We start from the raw sequence: 26,356 nt of genomic DNA, 5'->3' as shown, positions 1-26,356 counted from the left end.
ATAATGCTGCTGCACTAAAAAAAAAAAAAATGACATACTCACCACTCGTCGCTGCCCCTCAGCGTCCCGTCTCTCCGCACTGACTGTTCAGGCAGAGGGCGGCACGCACACTCATACGTCATCGCGCCCTCTGACCTGAACAGTCACTGCAGAGGACGCGGAAGACGGAGCGTCGGTGGAACGAGGGAAGGTAAATATGAAATACTCACCTGCTCCCGGCGCTCCTGACGCGGTCCCTGCATGTCCCACGGTGTTCGGCGCTGCAGCTTCCTGTAGTGATCGGTCACATGGTACCGCTCATTACAGTAATGAATATGCGGCTCCACGCCTGTGGGAGTGGAGTCCATATTCATTACTTTAATGAGCGGTACCACGTGACCGCTGAAGAGGGGAAGAAGCTGCCACGCTGAACACCGTGGGATATGCAGGGACTGCGCCAGGAGTGTCGGGAGCAGGTGAGTATTTGACAGGCGTCGCTCCCCCTCACCCGCCGACCCCGCGCCTTCCATGACTCGAGTATAAGCCGAGAGGGGCACTTTCAGCCCATTTTTTGGGGCTGAAAATCTCGGCTTATACTCGAGTATATACGTATATTATATATTATTACTAATATTGTTAGAATATACAGTATATATTTATTATACAACTTAAAAAGGTCTTGGGTTGGGACATTATTCACACTATTACTTGCATCAGTATTTTTAAAGCCTCATTCAGATGTCTGGAGTTTTTTCTCATGTTAAAAAACTGCTCTTTTTTATCATTGTGCTTGATCCATTTTTAGTCCTTGTCTCAGTTTTTATAACCCATTTTCCACGTATGAAAAAAATAATATCGCTTTTTCAAAGCCTCTCTTATGAGCTGCTGATTGATAAGTCAAAGCACTATGATGACACACAGATGGCATCCATGTGCTATTATTTATTTATTTTTCACAAATCCATTCACTTGAATAGGCAAGTGTGATCTCTTAATCCAGTTCAAAATACACACATCTCAGGTGTTTTTTTGGGGAGGGTGGGGTGGTTGCAAATGGTCCTCAAAACAGCTTTGTGAATATGCCTATTATATGTTCTACTTGTGAAAAAAATAACAGAGAAAACTCATAGAAGAAAAACAGATCTCTGAATGAGTCTAAGGCCGGGGTCACACTTGCGAGTGCAGTGCGAGAAACTCGCGCATCAATACCCGACACTGCCGTCGGCACTCGGGACCGGAGCGTGCGGCTGCATGTATTTCTATGTAGCTGAACACTCCGGTCCCGAGTGCCAGCAGCTGTGCCGGGTATTGATGCGCGAGTTTCTCGCATTGTACTCGCAAGTGTGACCCCGGCCTTAAGCCAAACCCAGGAAGGGAACCAATAAAAAACTAAAATTATGAAATATTTCTTCCATGTTTTAGTTCCACATTCTCCAATTCCAGAGAAGGAAATCGACGGTAGTCATCAAATGTCCATTCAATTTCCTATTTATGAAAAGTAAGTCCCTGTGAGGAATAGGTAGTTTGTCAGAATTACCCTCGGCTGTAGTGTCTGGGAATATGCTTTCTCAAGGCCTCGCGGCCGTAGGTTGTCCAGGCATACTATTCCTCCTGTGTACCTGCTACCTATGAATAAGGGAAATCGAATGGACATGAGGTGAGTGGACTACATTCTCTCAAAATGGATTACTTTACATGTAATAGATTGCTGAAGATGGTTCAATTATCCAAAGATTTATTTTCTTTTTAAAATGGGCAAAATTAGCAGCTCCTTCATAGAAGTTGTTTGTTCATCCTCTAGATCAACACATTACTTGTATACAGTGAACTAAATAGACTTATACCTTATTTTTTAAAACCTTTTGCAAAATTTTCGTTAGTGTTTTGCGTTAATATTTCTAAGATGAAACAAGGAGCATAAAGAAGAGAAAAATCTTAACATCTTAATTACTATCTCTAGGTTCCTCTGACTGTCTTCATCACTTCATAATTTTGCACCGATAGTAAATCCAATTAAAAAGGAAATATTGAAGGGAATCTGTCAGCCCAAACGGATAGTATAAACTAGGCAAATAATGTAGACCATATAAAAATCACACCTTAAGGCCACGTTCAGTATTTGGTCAGTATTTTACCTCAGTATTTGTAAGCCAAAACCAGGAGGGGAACAATCAGAGGAAAAGTATAATAGAAACACGTCACCACTTCTGCATTTATCACCCACTCCTGGTTTTGGCGTATAAATAAATACTGATAGTGTGATTGTGGCCTTAGTGTTCTAGTCACTTCCTCCATTCTGCAGAAGTGAAGTTTAATCACATATGCTAATTAGAGTGCTTGGTGTACCCTTGGTGTGGCTAAGAGGCTCAGTGCGATTTTCCACTCACTAGTTCTGCCTGCCTCACTGGAGACTGACGGTGCGGGCTTGCCTGGAACAAGCACTACTTGCAGAGAATGCTTGGGCCAGCCAGCTCGGTCATTCACCATTTTGGGCTGACACAATCCCTTTAATCATTGTATACTCCTCTTTCCTGCTGGATCCACTTTTGACTTTGGCAGAAATCACTGCAGCAAAAATCCCAGTCTTGGGCCAGTGGCACAGTGAGGTTTCTGGTGCTTTTTACACCAGTGGTCGTTTTCGCGGCTAATGTCATTTTTCTATATCTTCTATTATAGAGAGCAGGCAGCATCCACACAAAGCTGCCTGAGAAAGGAACATGGTACTTCATTTTAATATTTAATCACCATATTTTGCCTTTTTCTTGTCCAAAATGGATTTATGATCAGAATATTAGATGTCCCAAGGGGGACCAGTACTGATGCTGTTTGCCGCACACTGGAGAGTCGATAAATGCATGCTGGGTAGTATTGCTAAATCGAAAAATGACTTTATCTAATGGAATAGGTCAGATGCTTAATGTCAGGACCAACGAGCTCTGCTAGACACAGGAAGTATGTGTTTTAAGATGCAGAGGATTGTGGAAGGGTCAAAGCCCGATACATGGAACTGCAGAAAATAGGCAAGATCCCTATTTCATCATTGACTGCCACAATCACAATTTATAACATTTTCTTGCTTGGAAGTTTAGTTGGCTTTTAAGTAATGATAACCTTCGCACATGACCCACGTATCCATGTACAGAGATAATTATTCACTCCCACTCCTTCTCAATTCTCAGCAATATAACACCCTGTGAGGCTGAAAGTAAGAATTTAGCAACATAATAAGATAACCTTATATGAATCTCAAGGTCTTATGGGCTAAAAATGATCTAGAAGATAAAGAGCTACAATTAGGAATGCAGGAGGATAGCAGAAGAGATATCAGGGGTGGATGCCTTGATCACACGCACATCATGTCTCCAGAAACTTTGTTTGGATGCTGTATATTAACTTTGTTTGGATACAATATACAAAATAATTCATCATTTTACCTAACGAAGTAAGTAATATAAGAAGCCGGCGGACTAATGACAGGCACATACTGTATGTACATTTCTTCATGATTACATGCAACCAAACATAGACAATTATGTACCGCATGGAAATGTATGCCTACAGCTGCCCCGGACCACCAATGAAGAAGAAGCTGTATGCCGCCCAGTATAAGACTTTTCTAATTTCTATGCAAAAAAAAAAACGATAAAGATATAACTAATTCACACTGACTCCACTGACCGATGCAGACAGAAATTTGCAATGTGATCGGTAAGCACTCAGTGAAATAAAAGCCTGTCTTTATCTACAGAATTCGCCAATTAAACAGATAATACATATCACTGGAACATGCCCTCAGCCTGAGATGAACCTAAGAGAAGCAGGAAGTATTATCACATTGGTGTAAAAAAATACAAGGGGTCTTCAGTTTTACGACTATCGTGTAAAGAGATATTTTGCAAACTTTCTAAAAACCAAAACAGATGTAAAATTTCTCACAAAAGCTGTGTTCACATTAAAGCATTCATCACAGATTCTGACCAAAAAAGCAGGACAGAATAGAGCTGCATGCTGTATTTGCTCTAGGTAAAATGACAGACAAGACAGCGTGATGGAAACCCGACAGACCCCATTAGGACAAGCTCTCACGTTGTATAAATGCTGCTATTTTTCCCAATGCATTTTTTAATGAAAAAAAATGAATTGTGTCTAAAGGGGTTGTCTGGCCTAAGGGTACAAGTCTGCAGTCACTCTAGGTGGCTGCAGACCTGCGTATCCTCATAGCTTGCGCACAGTGGGCTGTGAGGATTCTCTGGTGACAGTGCTGGGAGCAGCAGACACATGACCAAGTACGTGATTTGCATACATGCAGTCACATGCCAACTAGATGGGCCCGACCTCGCTAGATACAAGAGTACTGATCGAGGCCTGACACAGTCTAGTCGGTATGTGGCCATAAGCATACAAATCACATACTTGCAGTCACATGACCCCAAGCTCCAGGCTCCGGCACCGGCACCAGAGAACCCTCACAGTGCGTAGTACTCACAATATGAGGATTCACAAGTTTGCTGTCATCTAGAGTGACTGCAGACTTGTAGCCTTAGGCTGGACAACCGTTTTAACAGTTCAAGCAAAGTGAATGTGATTTTATGAAACTGTATGCCTAAAGATACTGAATGCATTTTTTGTTGTATTTTTCAATTGAGGAATCAGTCTGTCAGCACTAAATGACTAAAAATTACATCAACATTGCAGTAAAAATGCATCCAACAGTGGATAAATGAATAAGAAAACATCAAAAACGCAACAAACTACTTAGTATTCTGGTGTGGACCCAGCATTTCCACAAGTAGGAAGATGGCCTAATAGCCATATTAAAGAGGGTGACCACTTTCTCTGGTTACTGCAGCTTTTCTCACATTGACCAGCACTTCTGTTCATACAATGGCTGCTGGTGGAGGAGCATGTGACCAGACCAGTCCATCAGCCTCCTCCAATATAAAAGCAGCTTTCCATTACAGATATCTCATTCCCACTGTGCTTCTTATTAACGGTGTGTAAACTCACCTGCGGTGCGTTTTTCAGATCCGCAGTCTCTCAATTTCTCTTGAGAGTACGCTGAGCTTTCCGTGCAGAATTTCCCCATAGACTTACTTTAGATGCTGAGAATCCACAGCAAAACAATTGCACATGCCTTGTAAGTGCGTTTTTTAAATGGAAACGCGTCAAAAATGTGATAAAAACAAACACAATGAAAACATGCACGTGACCAAGTTTAAATAAGTGCAGAAATGGTGCCGAAAATCTGCAACATCAAAAAAGGACCAAAAGCTGATGGTGGGAATGGAGCCTTAGAATGGAGCAGCAGGGCACATGCTTGACTGCAGCTCTGGTCATTCCCTATGGGGCCGCGTTCAGCTTTGTCTGGCAGCCCCTTAATAAATGAATGGTGGTCAGGCATCCGACCTGCGCTCCATTATGGAACAGGGATAAATGGGCCACACTGGGAATAAAAATTGCCCATTGTGCATTCTGCTTATCTGTGAGGTCGGATCAGCAAGTTATCACCTATCCTGTGTATTCTGCGTAGAGGTGATAATTTCACTGGACAAACCCTTTTAAGGGTATGTGCACACGTCCGGATTTCTTGCAGAAATTTCCTTTAGAAAACCGGAAATTTTCTGCAAGAAATCCGCATTTTTTTTTTTTTTGCGTTTTTTTTCCGTTTTTTTCGCGTTTTTTTAAGGATCCAGCAGCGCATTTATGCAACAACAGCACAAGTGTGAACAGAGTCTAATATTGGGTACAACTGTATCTAGGCCACGGAATTCATGAAGGACATCAGGACAATACATTTCATTTCTGGCAATACAATGTAGCAATCTGTCAAAAGAAATGTTGGAATGCTACAGAACTGACACAGAAATCGTAGAACACCAAACCTTCATTATACAAGGCTAAGACCACAGTAACACTAGCATATGGACATCCCAGTGGCCTTGCAGCATCAGCAACTGTTGTTTCATACATTCTCCAAGTGTTTAAAATATAGGGAGGAAGGAGAACTAACCTAAAGTCATACCCCCTTGGGGACCATAAACCTCCCCTCCATGCACATTAGTCTTATGTAATCTAAGTGTATGGACGTGTTGGCCGATTGATTGTCAGGCGAGATGTCAATCGGGCATGTGTGATTTCGGACCACTTTGTTCTTGCAGAGGTAAGCCACCAGCACAGATGTCTGTCAGTGGCTTATATGGGAGGGATGGGTGCGATGACTGTTGGCTGTTTGATCAGCAGACGTCAACAACTATCTAAGGTATATGGGGGTCTTAAAGGGAATCTGTCAGTAAGATCAACCCTCCTAAGCCATCTTTATGGATATGCAGGTCATAGGAAGCTGAATAAAGTAACACCTTAATATCGTTGATCCGCAGTCTTATTCCAGAGAAATGGCATGTTTTTCGTAATATGTAAATGAGCTGTTAAGATCAATAGGCCGGACATAGATCTTCCTGAGAATCTTCCTCAAGAGTTTGTTTTAAATGAAAGAGGGACTTACCAGTGTGAGACATGTAGATCAGAAGAGCAGACTGTCAGCCATTACATGTCTCACACTGGTATTGCCCCCTTTCATTTAAAATAAGGTCCAGAGGCAGATTATCAGGGAGATCTATGTCACGCCTGTAGATCTTAAGAGCTCATTACATTATTAAGAAAAATGTTGATTAATCTGGAATAAAACATAGATTGCAGATGTCAAGGTATCGTTTTACTCCACTTCCTATGATCTTTCTACGATCTACATGCCCATATAGATGGCATCGGAGTGTCGATCCTACTGACAGTGAGAAGAATGTCTGTAAAGCACTGCGGAATATGTTGGCGCTATATGAGCAGAAGAATAAATAATTAAGAGAAAATTGATTGATACAGCTGTTTTTGTAATGTTGGCGATGTATCCATCTGGGAGAATCATTTCAGATACACACGTGATTGTCCAATCACAACTCCTGTCCATATAATCTCTTAGGGCATATGCACTTTATAACAGGGGCGCTTTATCTGCCAGACTCAGGCTGTCAACATATTACATGAAGATCCATGGACTTCAAAGGGAAAGTGAAAGGGGATCCATGCTGCCTGAGCCACAGGCAGCGTGAATCAAACACTGGCGGCATTATTGTAGCTATGGATGTTTTACCATTAAATGTATTTCAGAGGACACATACTTTGATAGGTCTACCAGGTACTGAGTATCTCTGATGAAATGTCCAAGAGGCCGCACTCACTGAATGGCAACATCAATAACAGGTTACCATTCGGTAAGGGCTATGTACAGCACGCGGCACTGCTGAATTACTGCCATTAGCGAGATCTCAAAAGCGGCTGTGAAGGGTTTTCGGATTCGGCTCTATGTGTCGAGATCCCAAAACCCAGAAGTTCGTGCACAACTTTGGTAGGAAGTCAGACCCTTTGGGGGGGCATTAGGATCACTTATGAACACTTCTGACACTAAATGATGTTTTATTAAACAAAATAAAGTTATTGAAGAAATTCTCCAATCATGGAGGACTGCACATTGTGTTGACTACTCAGCCTGTTTTAATATAATATGGCGTTTCAGGTCAGCCGATATATAAGATTGCATGTCCTCTTCTGCGTGGGTTCGGGCTCATTCAGACGTCCGTTTTTCTTCTATGAGTGTTCTACGTGTTTAGATGTATTGGGACTAGCACATGTAAACATGTAATTATGATAGAATACAATGATAGTCTATAGGGCAGTTCACAAGTACTATTTTTTTCCTAGGACCAAGTGGTCTGTTTAAAAAAATGGAGACATCCGGTTTTAATCTGAGGGTCGGATAACAATCAGCAATGCGGGTCTACGGGTCAGAGAAAAAATCGGAACACACTCGGATAACATGGATATCATGGACTGTCATCTACATACAGGAAAAAATGATGAGATTCAGACCACACCGAAGAAAATGTGATCAAAGTCTGATCATAATAGGTCTGTTTTTCTTGAATGTAAGAAAACTGGACATCTGAATGGGCTCTTAGCTGTTGGAGGATTTCCGAATCTTGAGACTGTTGGATACATTTTGGAGAAACAGAATTTCAGATATGTTCAGTTCATGTAAACAGCTTTGGAATGTTCACTATGTCCTCAGTAGTAACCGTACCCTCCATCCATCCATCCATCCATCCATCCATCCATCTAGCCATCCACCTACCTATGTATTCATCTATCTAAAATCTATCTATCCCATATCTATCCCATATCTATCTAATATCTATCTATCTGTCCATCTCATATCTATTTATCCCATATCTATCTATTCCGTATCTATCTATCCATCCGTCTATTATCTATCTATCCCATATATATCTATCTAATATCTATCCCATATATATCTATCTATCTATCCCATATCTATCTACCTACCCTATATGAGAGTGCATGTATGCATATGTGAATATACATATAAATTTGTATATAAGCCATTTTTAGCAGGTGTATATTTTTTTATATTAATAAATATATATATATATATATATATATATATATATATATATATATATATATATATATATATATATATATATATATATATATATATATATATACACACACACTTGCATGCAGGAGAGACAGATATATCTATATTCTTTTCAGTTTCCTCCTGTTCACACTTGTGTTATTCTGTTCGGGTCAGATATACATATATACACACACTTGCTTAAACCTTCTATTAAGTCATCTTACCAAGAAGGATGGACACAATACAATATGCTTAATAAATAGGTGGAAGACTAAGATCTCCTATATTCCAATCCTTCTATATTTGCTACATATGACATATAAGCAATGATGTAACATAATAACCCTTTGCATGCTGCTGTTGGCTAGGAGGATGTTATTCTTGTGACACTAACTAGTAATGATGCCAGGCATGTTATTGGCAGTGTGCACAGGTTACACAGCAGTAGGTGAGTGCTGCAGGCACATCACACAGTACTGGGGCACGCAGCTGGCACACGGGCTGCCCATGCACTGCGTGGCACAATCACACTGCCCACAGGAAAGAATAGGACAGCAAACAGCTGAGTCACGGCAGGAGCTGTCACCATTAACCAGTCAGCTGCCAGTGCCATGCTGGGATGACACATCTGGTACACTGCTGGCATGTCAGGGTGTATACATGGCCACAGTGATGTGCTCCCCGGGGTGTGATCGGCCGACGTGTGACCGCCGGGGTGTGATCGGCCGACATACCTGCGATCCTGAGCACCGCCCTCTCCGCCGGGTCCAGCACTGCCGCCCCGGACGTCTTCCTCTTGCACCGCTCATGGCGGGGCAGGTTCCAGGGCAGGGTGTCTCCCGGGGCCGGGGACGCAGATCCGGACTTGTGGCTGTAATCCTCATCCTCCGAGAAGTCCGCCGAGGAGGACATGGAGCAGCGATAAGACGCGGTGCCCGAGCTCTGGGGAGAGAAGAGGCAGCCCGTTACACCAGTGCCCAGCCTGGCATGTGCCCACTGTGCAGCCATCGGCGCCACTCACCATGGTGCGACCCTCAGGAGGGGGATGGCTGCTGCTGCTGCTGAGAAAACATTTGCTCTGGGGGAGAGGATGGGCAACAGGAAATGATCCCAACAATCTAGCGATGTGCCGTAGTGACCGGCCCAGCCACACAGCCGGCAGCTGCAGCCAAGCCTACCGTGCCCACAGCGCAGCACCGGGCGCCCCCTGGTGGCCAGCCTCCTCGCTGCAGGCTGCTCCCGGTGACATCGCTGCGCCCCTGAGGCCGGCGGCTTCCTTTGTTGTGACCCGCTCACAGAGCCCCCAGTATCCTGTCTGCTGCTCTATACAATGGCGGGGGGGAGCAGGGACTCCACAGGCTTTATACACAGGAGCCCCTGCCAGGACAGCGCCAGTAAACACATGCTTCATCTCACTTTATAGCCCCTGTCCTGGCATTGCTCCTCATTACAAGCAGCACGTCTGAGTGCTGCCATTTCTGGGCAGCCTGGCACAAGCCATGGAAGGACTTGATCTTGCACAGGAGCTGTCACTATTTTATCAGATTATTCTGACACCTGTTTAGCTAGATTAGGACTAACAGGACCCAGAGGGCTGGGGATGTGGTGTCGGACCCCATGGAAACAGGGCAAACAGGGCACATGTCTATAAAGGGCAATGCCCGCAATGCTGGAAGTGAGCGGGCGCAGAATAAGGTGCTAACGTGTCATAGCCGGAATATTGGGCTGATATTGTGTGTGACTATGGGCCACACAGAGGAGGGGAGAGCCCGAATTACAAGCAGTGATCCTGAGGGCCACAATTGGGAGTGGGGGATGGGAGGATGTATATGGACATGGGGTGTATAAGGCAGTACAGAAGGGGAAGGGACATTATTTCCATATTTGTAATTATTACTAGACATTTTCCATATATTTCTGTATTATTATGCTTTGGTTATATAGCGCTCTCATATTCCGCAGCCCTTTACAGACATTATCATCGCTGTCCCCATTGGGACTCACCATCTAAATCCCTACCAGTTGTCTTTGTGCGGCCCGCCATGCTTGTTCGGGGCAGAGCTATGGACTATACTGAGGGCCATAAAGCAGCACGAGATTCCCGTCATTATTACCCGGTAATGTGAGTAATGGGCCAGAAAGACTGGAAGCAGATTTCATACCCAATATGGCATCAGCAAGCACTGTCACTTTTGTATCATCTAACTATTGATGTGCTCATTATTTAATACATTTTTAATATATTTTTACATGAACCTGGAAGAATAACCATAAACTAAAGTAGTCATACACAGTTTTTTATGAAGATAAATGGAAAATAAACTCAACTGAGATATGTTCTCCAACAATATCATGGGCCACCCTCCAGTCAAACAAATAAAATGTACTCAGAATACAGATATGTGTCACGAAAACCAGACGTGTGACAGCTATAAATGTGGATGAAATGGTTAATCAGCTCCAATTTTTTGACAGCACTAACGACTGATTTTGCAATTCTCCTAGAGATGTATGGAGTGGCAGCAGGCGAACTCAGTCAGCTGGGATTCCCCAGCTTAGCCATGCCTGTGGCCAGCGCCCAACCCTACATCCCCACCAACCCTACATCCCCACCAACCCTACATCCCCAGCCTCCATCTGCTTCGTGCCACCTGGTCCATGCATCGAGCACACATTGGCCACAGGCTTCTTAAGGGGAACAGGTCACCAGGTTTGACCAATATGAGATATGGCCACCACCTTTTAGGGCTGATATACAGCTTCGTATAATGCTGTATATCTGCCCCAACCCGACCGGTAAGACAAGACGATTAATTATAGTCACCTGCAGGATGGCCTGGTCTGAGGAGTGTTGCAGGTCTTGGTCCAGCGCCTCCCATCTTCTTGCTATGTCATTCTTCTTGCGTCCCTATGTCATCCACACAGTCTCCCTGATATTGCGTTCCTGTGCAGGCGTACTTCTCTGCCCTGACGAGTGCAGTGCGCATGCACAAGGGCTCTCTGACCTTACCCGATGCCTGCGCACTGCAGTGCTTTGCTCTACCCTCAACAGGGCAGAGAAGTACGCCTGTGCAGGAGCGCGATGCTGGGGAGACTGTGTGGATGACGTAGGGACGCGTCATCGGCACCAAACAAGGAGAACGGCATCACAGGAAGAAGGGAGGCGCCTGACCAAGACCAGCTACACCACTCAGACCGGGCCCCCCCGCAGGTGACTAAGTTTTTTCTTCTCTGACAGGTTGGGTTGGAGGCATATATGCAGCATTATAGAATGCTGTATATCAGCCCTGAAAGGTGATGGCCTTATTTCATATCTGACAAACCTGGTGACAGATTCCCCTTAAGAGACCACTCTGCGCTTATCGCTTCTGATTTCAATTAATGCCATAGTGCCCCAAGCTTATTAAGAACCCTTTACCTATTACCACCAAAGCCATAAGGTGCTTTTGGTGCCTTTGTCTGCTTTTCTCCAACCTGGTTAGGTTTGATCTGGGTCCTGACTTTCTTGACCGCCGCCCCTCCTGACCTCTTTCCACTACTTAAGATCAAAATGTGACAAGACCACATGTACTGACTACTATTACTGTCTGCTTCCTTGGTACTTGGTGACTTGTGATCTGGAGACTTCTGCTGACATATTAGCTACACTATTCCATAGCTAGCAACCTGGGGATTCCCTGTGGGAAAAAGCACAGCTTTTGCCAGGCTTAAAGAGAATCTGTCAGCAGGTTTTCACTATGTTATCTGAGAGGAGCATAATGTAGTGTTTGAGCACCTGATTCCAGCGGTGTGTCACTTACTGGGCTGCTTATCGCAGTTTTGCTAGAATCCTTGTTTTCTCTGTTGTGCTGTATATAACCCCTCCCACACCTCTGATTGGCAGCTTCCTGTGTACATTGTAAGCAAGTTGCCAATCAGTGGTGGCGGCAGGGTTACATAGATTAACCTAACTGCAGTGGACGGGAGACCCAGTCCTGCAGCGATAATCTCCTGCTCATAAAACACTGATTGTATTAAAACTACAGCACATAGCCTAGTAAGTGACACATCCCTGTAATCAGGCTCTCTTGCCCTATTTTATGCTACTTTCAAATTAAATAGCAAAAACCTGCTGACATATTCCCTTTAAGAATTCATAATCCCTAAAACTACGATTTCTTGTTGCGCATACCCCATGCTGGCCGCATTACATTGTGGATGTGCTGGTGAAGAGGTACAAATGACTTCTCCACACTAGCTTTTGGTGGGACTTCATATTCCTGTGGGTGGGTGCCCAATGTTGCTTTATCAGAAAACCTCTATATCAAAGGTTTGGAAAAACTGTATCTCCACAAACGCCAACATTTTTCAGCAAGAATAATTTAAAATAACTAATGTCTTGTTATGTCCCTAGTGATTTCAATATTATCACTTTTAAATAAATATCTAGTGTTACTGATGTAACTGTCCAAGGATAGGACTATATACTGGAGATACGAGTTTATTTCGGGGCCCAGTTTGTACTTGCAATACTCATATACACATGAGGTTACGTTTCATTTATAAAAACAATGACTAATAACTATCTTTTGCTTATGCAGATTGTAGAGAAGGCTATGCGCTAAATGTTCGGTCCACTCCCATGGGATCATCATGTAGAAGTGCCTGGCATTGCTGTTATAGGGCTCCAGATCATAAAACAACAAAGGATCATAGGACTTTCAATTGTCATTTCCAATTTAATTCACAGAACTGGTTAATTCAAGCATAAAGCCCATATGGAAACGGCTTTGGTCAAAAAATCCTGTATTCTACACCTTAAGGTTATCTCTGCTGAAAGAAAATGCAAAATATGACATTATTCTATAGGGATCATATTGAGAACTGAAGGATTCGTACATACATTACTTCCTTCTGTAGCACATTACCATGACATCTTGTGCACACAGTTTGTTCTCATACCCATGACAAAGGCTTGTTTCTGATACTGTTTGTCAAGAGTCATGGATGTCTCCAAGCAATGTCAAACAATCCCTAACTAGGAAAGTGTACTCATATAGTATTACTCACTACATTGTAGTATTGCAATAAATATTGTAAGAAGCAAAACAAAATACTGAGGTCTTGTTATCACCAATTGTTTGCCATCAGTTGCAATATCTTGACAAACTTATAAGTTTATAAAAACTGATGCAAGATTTGATATCAAATCTTCATTAAACAAGGACAAATGTTCAATTAACTTCCTTGCACGCTCCATGATCCCTACTTTATATGGCATAAATGGATCATCCAGGTTTAGAAAACCAAGGCAGCTTCTTTTCAGGACCAGCACCTTCCATGACTATCGGCCGTGCATAGTATTGCAGCTAAGCTCCATTCACTTAAATGGGGTTTGTTTGCAATACCAGTCTCAATCCAAGATAAGGTGTGGTGCTGTCTTTGAACGAAAGCAGCCATGTTTTTCAAGTTCTGGAGAACACATTTAGTCGACATTTAGACATCCGTTTTTCATGTCCTAACCATGTTTTTCACAGATAGAATACATAACCATTATACCCTGTGTGCACACTTACTAGGCAATTTGTATTTTTAATGAATAATTTTCTTATTGAATAACTAAAGTGGCATTGGCCAATAAAACAATTTCATAAACCTGAATACCCAATTAAGTTAATGTGAGGATTTGTCTTTCTCAGGAGAATATCTACGTGTGCATAATTATTGGGCAAATATTAGTGAGCAGAATTATGCAACTAAATGAAAAACAAAAAAAATGTCGTCTCAATTGTTTATTTTCATCTGTTAAAGTGAGAGTAATAACCAGACAATGCAAAATGTACAAACATACATTTCATAAAAAATATCAGTGAATAATATACTCTTCCTTTGAATAACAGCCATAAGCCTTCTGTCCATGGAGTCTGTCAGTTTCTTAATCTAATGACAGACTACATTTTGGGCAGCACCAACCAAAGCATCACATACCTTGTTAAGAGAGGTGTCTTCACTGTAAATGTCACGTTTAAGACGTTCTCAATAGGGTTTAAGTCAAGTGAGGAAGGGGGCCAGTCATTATACTTTCATCTTTAAGGCCTTTACTGGCAGCCAAGCAGTCAGGGACATCGATCCATGAAATGGAGCATTGTCCTGCATATAAATCATGGTTTTCTCTAGTCACCCTCCACGACAGCACCACAGGAATATACTCCTCACCCTAATAGGGACAGGAAACACAAATAGTACCACCCCTTTTCCTCTCTCCAGTGTTTTTTTCCTGTCCCTATGGGCACGAGGAGGTCCTACTGCGGGACTCTGTGGCCGGCAACAGAGACTACATAGTATACCTTGATTCCAAAGCCGGGCAGCTGAGGCGATCGCTTCGGCCTTCCCCTCCTGAAAGCTGCTCCCATCTCTTCTGGACACGGGACTCTTCTGCCCTTCCTGTGCCTTCGGGGTAAAGCAGGGTGGTAGAAGCCGGGATCCTCTCTGAGCTCCTCGGCTCTCCTCCTTCTCTTTTCCACCTCGGGTGGTGACCAGAAGTGATTTCAGACAAGGAGTCAGGTAGTGTTACTTCCGGTTGCATTAGAACGCACCGCCAGAAGAAGCGCTTGCAAGGGCAGGTGCGCTTGTCGTGGCATAGTGGAATGCACCTGACGACCTGGGAGCACCGCTGATGACTGGATTCATCTACACCTGGGAGACATTGCAAGGAGATGGAAAGAGGGAGGTTCATCCTACCAGGATGTTGCGCTGGGATCTCGGCTCCTGTATAAGGAGCCCATATTGAAGACACCACAAGGTAGGACCTTTGCAATGATGGAGGGTGGTCTTTTTTCAGGCACTGCATCTGCAGAACCCAGCACTGTTCAAACCCAGTAAGTACCTGGCTTTGGTGTCTCTAGCTTTGGAGCAGGAATGTTCTTAGGCTAGGGTCACATTGCGTTATGTGACCGCGTTTAACGGACTACGTTACACCGCGGCATAACGCGGTGTTAACGTAGTCAGTTAACGCCGCCATAGCCTGTAATGGTGAGCGCGTCGCTAGCGCCCGCCCACATTGGGCGGGCGCTAGCGATGTCGCGTCATTTGAGTGACGGACCTCGGACGCTGCTTGCAGCGTCCGCGGCGCGCCCGAGGTCCGTTCCTCGCTAGTGCAGATCGGGGATCTGCGCTAGCGGGGACACCGAACGCGGACCCTAGGGAAGCATTGCGTTAGCGCAACCCGCTAGCGCTATGCGCTAAACGGATTGCCCTAACGCAATGTGAACCTAGCCTTAGGGAGTTATACTTATTGGTCCATTATCTCTTTCAGAAAGACAAGGATCCTGCTCCAAAAAGGAAAGACAAGTTGTCCCATAAATGTACCATCTGTCTTAAAAAGTTACCTTTTTCATACAAGAAATGCCTGTGGCAGGATTGAACAGACAAAATTGTTAAAGAGGAACAGCCCTCTTTGATGGAAGAGTTAAGAAGAATGTTTCGCCAGGAGGTCCAATCATCCCTAGCCACTTTTTACCAGTCCCTTCCAGTAACTCCATCAGGGGTGAAAAAGAGGAAGATACCCATGGAGGAGCAGTCTGACTCTCAGGGAGATTCAGAATCCTTCACCAGTGAGTGGTGTTAAGAAGGCAAATCTGTTTTAGGGGCAGAACAGTCCCAAGTCAGTTAAGAAACATTACTTTGCATCAGAAGACATGGAAGAGCTTCTGACTGCGGTGAGAACCACTATGAATGTGGAGGAGGAAGAAATTGTCCAGAACACAGTTCAGGATGAAATGTTTGGTGGTCTAAGAACTCAGAAGTTGGTATTTCCGGTACATGAGAATGTTCAAAAGTTGATACTGGATGAGTGGGAAGTGCCGGAAAAGCACTTAGTAACACCTACAGAGCTGAAAGGAAGATTCCCACTGGAGGAGAAAATGTCCAAATTCTGGACAGAAGTACCAGAAGTAGATATTCAAGTAGCATAGGTGGCAAAAAAAACCAAAAACAACCTTTCCCTTTGAGGATTCCTCCCAATTATGAGACCTTTGGATTGCAAAACAGACATGAAGAAATCTTAGGAAACGTCCATGGCTTTGTTGGATGCGAACGTAGTATCCACCTGTGCATCCAGATCAATGTTCCGGTGGCTAAATCAGCCGGAGGAACACCTCAACATGGGTACTTCAAAAGAAGAGACAAAAGGATCTATACCTCTCTTAAAATAGCCACAGGGTTCCTGGCCGACGACTCTGCAGGGTCAGTACAGGTGGCAGCTAGATCTTCGGTCTTATCGAATTCAGCTAGTGGGGCATTGTGGCTGAAATTATGGATCAGAGACATTGCCTCAGATCAAACTTTGTTCTATTCCCTTCAAAAGGGAGCATATGTTCAGTCCAGCCCTGTACAAATTATTGGAAAAGGCAACAGACAAAAGGAAAGTGCTGCCACAACCCAAAGTGTACAAGAAGCGGTCCTTTCGTCCCCCTCAGAATCAGCCATCCTCATATAGGGGAAGAGGAAAGCCAGATGCAGAAGCTATCCCAAAGGAGGCAGAGGCAGAAACATCTTACTCTCCTAGGGACAACGTCAAGAAAAATAATGACGTCCAATCTGTAGGGGGTCGGATCTCTGGGTTCCTCCCCCAGTGGGAACTTCTTACCCCCAATTAGTGGGTGAGACAATCAGTCCGAACCGGGGTAAAAATAGAGTTCTCCTCCAGACCTTCACAAACATTGAGAGTAACCTCCCTGCCATCTCAAGAGTTACAAAGCGTTTAAATGACTGGTCTCAAAGTTATTCTGTGGCAGGGTGGTATCCCCAGTTCCGAAAACAGAGTGCGGAACAGGACATTATTTGCACGTGTTCCTAATAAATAAACAAATGGAACACACAGGATAATAATAAATGTAAGACCTCTAAATATGTACATAAAGTATAGGAAGTTCAATATGGAATCGTTAAAAAGCACCATTCCATTGGTAGGCCTAGATTTCATAATGGCGACCATAGACCTCCGGGATGCTTACTATCACATCCCCATTCACCCAACACATCGAAGATATCTGAGGTTTGCAGGTCAATATCAGTTCAATGTTCTCCCGTTTGGCATTTCTTCGGCACCACGGGTGTTCACCAAAATAATGGCAGAGGTGTTATCGGGAACAGAAATATCTATATCATGCCTTACCTAGACGACCTGCTACTCATAGGTCAATCACAAGCTGTCCTCAAGTGCCACATATGGGAAGTTCTGGGTCTTTGTCATGATCCAGGTCGGGTTTTGCTTCTTTCTTCTCTTTCCTTGGCCTGGTCATGGAGGGGTTAACTTTTCCTGCCTCTCTTTGGTTCTTGGGTGGCTATTCATTGGTGCTATTTTAGGTAGCCTTTGTCAGTGATAGTTCATGCTTCCAGGCTAGAGCAGCTGATCCGTATACCCTAGTGATCCTTCTTCCTCTGACTTCCCGTGTGTGTGACCTGTTCCCTTTCCCTGACTCAGTGTATGTTTGGTGATTTCCCTACAGTGTATGACTCGGCTTGAACTCTGAACTCCGCCTCCGTTTTTCTGTCTCTGGTACTGCGTTCCCCGACTGGCTTTTGACCCTCTGGCTTGAACCTTGACACCTCTTTCCATCTCACGTTTTGGATACCGTGCTCCCGTCTGGTTCTGAGTTTTGGCTCGTCTTTGACCGCGTGCTTTGCTGTGACCTCTGGTACTTCATCTCCCTGTTTTTTGCTGACTTCGGCCTGTCTGACTACTCTGCCGCCTCCTGGTGGTGGCCTGCACTTCTGCACCAAACTGCTACACAGTAAGTGTAACCCTTTTTCCCGTAACATCACCCCCTGGTGGTGGCTGAGCGCAACTGCTCTGCAGTTGCATTACTGTCTTCTTACATATTTAGGATTTTTAAGAAACTATCAGAAATCCAATCTGGTTCCATCCACCAGGAGGATGGTAATGGGAATAATGTGAGACTCACAAAACCAGATATCTCAACTGCCAAAGGAGAAACAAATACTGATACAGTCCAAGAAAACAGCCCTGCGGGATCAAAGAAAAGTACCTCTCAGATTGGCAATGTCAGCACTAGGGTCCATGACCTCCTGCATTCCAGAGGTAACTTGGACCCAGGCCCACACAAGATGTCTGCAATCCTACATTCTGTCATGTTGGGATGGTGAACCGGGTCCCTGGGCAAAACTATTCACTTGACAGGCTGAGTAAGAGCCTCCCTCGGCTGGTGGCTCAACCTAAGAATTTAAGCAGGGGAGTACCCTGGAATCAAAATCCCCTTTCAACCGTCAAAACAGACGCCAGTGGAAGAGGATGGGGAGCCACGGTCTCCCATGCCACATTCCAGGGGGTATGGTCCCAAGATGTCAGTCTTCGCTCTTCCTACTTCAGAGAGTTGAATGTTGTGAACTCTATTTTTGGGCTCCCTCTAGTGGTCACAAGCGGTACTGTGTAGTGTTGTCTTTCTGCAGGTTGGCTGCATCAGCTGGTTCGTTATCCTTTGTTGGTTTCCTATTTAGCTCACCTGGATACTCAGTTCCTTGCCTGCTATCAATGTATTCAGTGCTCTTCAGATTCCTTGTGACTACCTTGCTCCCAGTCTCTCCAAGACAAGCTAAGTTCTTGTTTGTTCATTTTCTGATTATCAGCATTCATCATGTTTTTTGTCCAGCTTGCTAAAATGTGATTTCTTTGCTTGCTGGTTGCTCTTGGGGACTGAGTTTCTCTCCCCACACCGTTAGTTGGTGCGGGGGTTCTTGAAATCTCAGTGTGGATATTTTGTAAGGGTTTTTTACTGACAGCAGAAAATAGAAAAGTGATCTATGCGATCTAGTATTAGTGGGCCTCATTTGCTGAATCTGCTTTCACCCCTATGTATGTGCCTTCCTCTTACCTCACCGTTATTATCTGTTGGGGGCTTCTATATCTTTGGGGATTATTTCTCTGGAGGCAAGAGAGGTCTTTCTTTCTCTCTAGGGGTAGTTAGTTCCTCAGGCTGGCTCGAGACGTCTGGGATTTTTAGGCACGTTCACCGGCTACCTCTAGTGTGTTTGGATAGGTTCAGATTTGCGGTCAGTCCAGTTTTCCACCTCCCTAGAGCTTGTCCTATGTTTAGTCACCTTGCTGAGTAATTTGTGATCCTCAACCACTAAGGATCATAACAGTATAGCAGGCCAAAAGTGTTTAATGCATCGCAGAAGTGGGATAAAAAGAAGACCTGAGTACATTTTTTTTTTCTCCTCCCTTTGCTGCAGTCTGTTTAGCTTCTTTCATCCCCTTGAACTCTGGGTGGTTTTGAGCTCAGCTGCAGACATGGATATTCAGACTCTGACTTCTAGTGTGGATCATCTTACTGCACGGGTGCAAAGTATTCAGGATTTTGTTATTCATAGCCCTATGTCAGAACCAAAGATACCCATTCCTGAGTTGTTTTCTGGAGATAGATCTAGGTTTCTAAATTTTAAGAATAATTGTAAGTTATTTCTATCTCTGAGACCTCGTTCCTCTGGTGATTCCGCTCAGCAAGTTAAAATTGTTATCTCCTTGTTGCGTGGCGACCCTCAGGATTGGGCTTTCTCTCTGGCGCCAGGAGATCCTGCATTGCTTAATGTAGATGCATTTTTTCTGGCTCTTGGACTGCTTTATGAGGAGCCTAATCTTGAGAATCAGGCAGAAAAAGCGTTGCTGGCTGTCTCTCAAGGTCAGGATGAAGCAGAGGTGTATTGTCAAAAATTTTGGAAATGGTCAGTGCTTACTCAATGGAATGAGTGTGCCCTGGCTGCTAATTTCAGAGAAGGTCTTTCTGAAGCCATCAAGAATGTTATGGTGGGGTTTCCCACCCCTGCAAGTCTGAGTGATTCTATGGCTTTAGCCATTCAGGTTGATCGGCGTTTGCGGGAGCGCAAATCTGCTCATCCTTTGGCGGTATTTTCTGAACAGAGACCTGAGTCTATGCAATGTGACCGAACTCTGACCAGAATTGAGCGACAAAGTCATAGACGTCAAAATGGGTTGTGCTTTTACTGTGGTGATTCTACTCATGTTATCTCCGCATGCTCTAAACGCTTAAAAAAGATCGCTAAAACCTGTCACCATTGGTACTATACAGCCTAAATTTATTTGTCTGTTACTTTGATTTGTTCTTTGTCGTCCTACTCGGTTATGGCTTTTGTGGATTCAGGTGCTGCCCTGAATCTGATGGATTTGTCGTTTGCCAGGCGCTGTGGTTTTGTCCTGGAGCCTTTGGAATTTCCTATTCCTCTGAGGGGAATTGATGCTACGCCATTGGCTGAGAATAAGCCTCAGTATTGGACGCAAGTGACCATGTGCATGACTCCCGTACATCAGGAGGTGATTCGCTTTCTTGTTCTGCATAATTTGCATGATGTTGTCGTTTTGGGTCTGCCATGGCTGCAGGCTCATAATCCAGTTTTAGATTGGAAAGCTATGTCTGTGTCAAGTTGGGGTTGTCAGGGAATTCATGGCGATACTCCGTTGGTGTCTATTGCTTCTTCCACTCCTTCTGAGGTCCCTGAGTTTTTGTCTGACTACCAGGATGTATTTGATGAGCCCAGGTCCAGTGCCCTGCCCCCTCATAGGGATTATGACTGTGCTATAAATTTAATTCCTGGTAGTAAATTCCCTAAGGGACGACTTTTTAATTTGTCTATACCAGAGCATGCCGCGATGCGGAGTTATATAAAGGAGTCTTTGGAGAAGGGACATATTCGCCCATCTTCTTCCCCTCTTGGTGCAGGATTTTTTTTTGTGGCCAAGAAGGACGGTTCTTTAAGACCTTGTATAGATTATCGTCTTCTGAATAAAATCACAGTCAAATTTCAGTATCCTTTGCCACTATTGTCTGATTTGTTTGCTCGGATTAAGGGTGCCAGTTGGTTCACCAAGATAGATCTCCGTGGTGCGTATAACCTTGTGCGCATTAAGCAGGGAGATGAATGGAAAACAGCATTTAATACGCCCGAAGGCCATTTTGAGTACTTGGTGATGCCTTTTGGACTCTCTAATGCTCCTTCTGTGTTTCAGTCCCTCATGCATGACATTTTCCGAGAATATCTGGATAAATTTATGATTGTTTATTTGGATGACATTTTGGTCTTTTCTGATGATTGGGAGTCCCATGTGAAGCAGGTCAGGATGGTGTTTCAGGTCCTGCGTGCTAATGCTTTATTTGTGAAGGGCTCAAAATGCCTCTTCGGAGTACAGAAGGTCTCCTTTTTGGGTTTTATTTTTTCTCTTTCTACTGTGGAGATGGACCCAGTAGAGGTCCAGGCTATTCATGACTGGACTCAGCCCACGTCTGTTAAGAGTCTTCAGAAGTTCTTGGGTTTTGCTAATTTTTACCGTCGTTTCATCGCTAATTTTTCTAGCGTGGTTAAACCTTTGACGGATTTGACCAAGAAGGGTTCTGATGTTACTAATTGGTCTCCTGCGGCCGTGGAGGCCTTTCGGGAGCTGAAGCATCGGTTTTCTTCAGCTCCAGTCTTATGTCAGCCAGATGTCTCTCTCCCCTTCCAGGTTGAGGTTGATGCTTCTGAGACTGGAGCAGGGGCTGTTTTGTCGCAGAGAAGCTCTGATGGCTCTGTGATGAAGCCATGTGCTTTCTTTTCAAGGAAATTTTCGCCTGCCGAGCGAAATTATGATGTTGGTAATCGGGAGTTGTTGGCTATGAAGTGGGCATTTGAGGAGTGGCAACATTGGCTCGAAGGAGCTAAACATCGTGTGGTGGTCCTGACTGATCACAAAAATCTGATTTACCTCGAATCTGCCAAGCGCCTGAATCCTAGACAGGCTCGTTGGTTGTTGTTTTTCTCCCGTTTCAACTTTGTGGTCTCATACCTGCCTGGTTCGAAGAACGTGAAAGCTGATGCACTTTCTAGGAGCTTTGTGCCTGACTCTCCGGGAGTTTCTGAGCCGGCTGGTATTCTCAGAGAGGGAGTGATTTTGTCTGCCATTTCCCCAGATTTGCGACGAGTGCTGCAGAAATTTCAGGCAGATAGACCTGACCGTTGTCCACCAGAGAGACTGTTTGTCCCGGATAGATGGACCAGCAGAGTTATTTCCGAGGTTCATTCTTCGGTGTTGGCGGGTCATCCTGGGATTTTTGGTACCAGAGATTTGGTGGCTAGGTCCTTCTGGTGGCCTTCCTTGTCGCGGGATGTGCGTTCCTTTGTGCAGTCTTGTGGGAATTGTGCTCGGGCTAAGCCTTGCTGTTCTCGTGCCAGCGGTTTGCTTTTGCCTTTGCCTGTCCCGTAAAGGCCTTGGACGCACATTTCCATGGATTTTATTTCGGATCTTCCAGTATCTCAGAAAATGTCTGTCATCTGGGTGGTGTGTGATCGTTTTTCCAAGATGGTCCATTTGGTGCCCTTGCCTAAGTTGCCTTCCTCCTCCGATTTGGTTCCTCTATTTTTTCAGAATGTGGTTCGCTTGCACGGCATTCCGGAAAATATTGTGTCTGATAGAGGATCCCAGTTTGTGTCCAGGTTTTGGCGAACTTTTTGTGCTAAGATGGGCATTGATTTGTGTTTTTCGTCGGCCTTCCATCCTCAGACTAATGGCCAAACCGAGCAAACTAATCAGACGTTGGAAACTTATTTGAGATGTTTTGTTTCTGCTGATCAGGATGATTGGGTGACTTTTTTGCCATTGCCCGAGTTTGCCCTTAATAATCGGGCTAGTTCTGCTACCTTGGTTTCGCCTTTTTTCTGCAATTCTGGTTTCCATCCTCGTTTTTCCTCGGGTCAGGTTGAGTCTTCTGACTGTCCTGGGGTGGATTCTGTGGTGGATAGGTTGCAGCAGATTTGGAACCATGTGGTGGACAATCTGAAGTTGTCACAGGAGAAGGCTCAGCGCTTTGCCAACCGCCGCCGCTGTGTGGGTCCCCGACTTCGTGTTTTGGATTTGGTGTGGCTGTCTTCTCGGTATGTTCCTATGAAGGTCTCCTCTCCTAAATTCGAGCCTCGCTTCATCGGTCCTTATAAGATCTTGGAAATCCTTAACCCGGTGTCTTTTCGTTTGGATCTCCCAGCATCGTTTGCCATCCATAATGTGTTCCATAGGTCTTTGTTGCGGAGGTATGTGGTACCTGTGGTTCCTTCTGTTGAGCCTCCTGCTCCGGTGCTGGTCGATGGCAAATTGGAGTACGTGGTGGAGAAGATTTTGGATTCTCGTATCTCTAGACGGAGACTTCAGTATCTGGTTAAGTGGAAGGGCTATGGTCAGGAGGATAATTCCTGGGTTGTCGCCTCTGATGTTCATGCGGCCGATTTGGTTCGTGCCTTCCACGAGGCTCATCCTGATCGCCCTGGGGGTCTTGATGAGGGTTCGGTGACCCCTCCTCAAGGGGGGGTACTGTTGTGAACTCTATTTTTGGGCTCCCTCTAGTGGTCACAAGCGGTACTGTGTAGTGTTGTCTTTCTGCAGGTTGGCTGCATCAGCTGGTTCGTTATCCTTTGTTGGTTTCCTATTTAGCTCACCTGGATACTCAGTTCCTTGCCTGCTATCAATATATTCAGTGCTCTTCAGATTCCTTGTGACTACCTTGCTCCCAGTCTCTCCAAGACAAGCTAAGTTCTTGTTTGTTCATTTTCTGATTATCAGCATTCATCATGTTTTTTGTCCAGCTTGCTAAAATGTGATTTCTTTGCTTGCTGGTTGCTCTTGGGGACTGAGTTTCTCCACCCACACCGTTAGTTGGTGCGGGGGTTCTTGAAATCTCAGTGTGGATATTTTGTAAGGGTTTTTTACTGACCGCATAGATCACTTTTCTATTTTCTGCTATCTAGTATTAGTGGGCCTCATTTGCTGAATCTGCTTTCACCCCTATGTATGTGCCTTCCTCTTACCTCACCGTTATTATCTGTTGGGGGCTTCTATATCTTTGGGGATTATTTCTCTGGAGGCAAGAGAGGTCTTTCTTTCTCTCTAGGGGTAGTTAGTTCCTCAGGCTGGCTCGAGACATCTGGGATTTTTAGGCACGTTCACCGGCTACCTCTAGTGTGTTTGGATAGGTTCAGATTTGCGGTCAGTCCAGTTTTCCACCTCCCTAGAGCTTGTCCTATGTTTAGTCACCTTGCTGAGTAATTTGTGATCCTCAACCACTAAGGATCATAACAGTTGAAGGCAGTAGAAGAGGCACTAAAAGCAGCATTGGACTTAGTGAAAGATACGCATACAAAAATATATTCAGAAAATATAACCACAGTGGCTCATCTAAGACACCAAGGAAGCATGAGACACAAAAGCCTGAAGGTAATTTCAAGCAGGATATTTGCTTAAGCTGAACAACACTTATTCTCCCTGTCTGCATTCCATCTATAGTGGTCTACCGATGTTCAAGCAGACTTCCTTAGCAGGAAAACGATACACCCAGGAGCATGGAGCCTAGGTGGCGGAGTATTTCATGTGTTAACAGAAAAATGGGGTCTTCCGTAGACCTGTTTGCTACTCGTCTAAATACAAGAGTGAGCAAAAATACTTCTCTCTAGACCCGAACGACACATGCACAGCGGTGGATGCTTTTGCCTACCGCTGGAACTTCAAGTTGCCATATGCCTTTCATCCGATTCCTCTCCCACCAAATACATTGCAGAAAATCAGGCGAGACAAAGACCATACTAGTAGCGCCTCATTGGCAAAAATGAAGCTGGTTCAGTGCTCTTAACAATTTAAATGTGGATGGCCCGCTGACTCTCCCACAAACCAGCAACCTTCTCCATCAAAGACCTATTTGTTACCCAGATCATCAAACCTTATAGCTTGCGCCCTGGCTTCTGAATCCATCATCCTAAAGGCTAGAGGTCTCTCGGATAAGGTGGTAAAGACACTTCAAGGAAGCCAGTAACCAATTCTATCTATGACAAGATATGGAAAACCTTCATATCCTGGTTCAGATCTAACCCATCGAATGTATGACATCTGAATGTGGTGCAAATCCTCAATTTTTTTTACAGAGAAAATGTGGAGCTTACAAAAAACAAAAGTGACAGCCTATTCTGTATAGCTGACATGTTCCCACAACAGTTGTGGGTGGAATCGCGATCCACCAGCGGCTGGTAACTAGTTAAATGCCTTTGTCAATCTCTGACAAGTGCATTTAACTCATGCTTACAGTAAATCCCGCCCATTGGTAACCCTGTCACATGATCGCGGGTCAACAATGGGTTGGTATGACAACTCAAGGTCTCCAGCAGACCTCTATGGTTGTAATTGCCAGATTTCTATGACCAACCCCCCCCCCCCCCATTCGGCACTCATAGAAGTGAGCATTTCTGCTACACACAAGCGATCTGATCATCCCCTGTGTGTAGCAGAGGCAATTGAAGTACTGCAGCTTCTAGTCTCCCATCAAGACTATTGAAGCATATAAAAAGTATTAAAAAAAAGTTTAAAACATTACAAAATAAGTTTAAATTGTCCCCCTTTTGCCCCATTCAAAATAAAACAATAAAAAAATACACATATTTGGTATTGCTGTGTTCAGAATTGCCCAATCTATCAATATAAAAAAAAATATTAACCCGATTGCTAAATGACGTAAGAAGAAAAAATTCAAAACATTAGAATTACGTTTTTTTGGTCGCTGCTACATTGCAATAAAATGCAATAACGGACAATCAAAAGAAAGTATCTACACCAAAATGGTATCAATAAAAACATCAGCTCGGCCCGCAAAAAGTAAACCCTCACCCAGCCTAAGACCACGAGAAATAGAGACGCTGCAGGTCTCGGAAAATGACCCTTTTTTTTTTAAAACTCGTAATGACCTGGAGAATCATAATGGCAGGTCAGTTTTAGCATTTGGTGAACATGGTAAAAAAAAAAAATCACTAAATATCCAGATGACTAAAAATAACAATATAACAGCACTGGAGGATAATGGGTTCTGG

General features: G+C 44.3%; 1 protein-coding gene across 1 annotated transcript in view; it reads right to left on the bottom strand.

Annotated features, from left to right (window-relative positions):
* DST (dystonin) overlaps positions 1-26,356 on the bottom strand; it is a 745,723-nt gene that overhangs the window by 602,426 nt on the left and 116,941 nt on the right. Inside the window, exon 4 of the mRNA XM_077290007.1 lies at positions 9,205-9,412. Coding sequence (XP_077146122.1) covers positions 9,205-9,412 — 208 coding nt within the window. The remainder of the gene's footprint in view (positions 1-9,204; positions 9,413-26,356) is intronic.

Source organism: Ranitomeya variabilis, chromosome 2, assembly GCF_051348905.1.
Source record: "Ranitomeya variabilis isolate aRanVar5 chromosome 2, aRanVar5.hap1, whole genome shotgun sequence".
Classification (NCBI taxonomy): Eukaryota; Metazoa; Chordata; class Amphibia; order Anura; family Dendrobatidae; genus Ranitomeya; species Ranitomeya variabilis.
The sequence above is the reverse complement of the archived record's forward strand: the minus strand, read 5'-3'. Positions and strand labels throughout refer to the sequence as shown.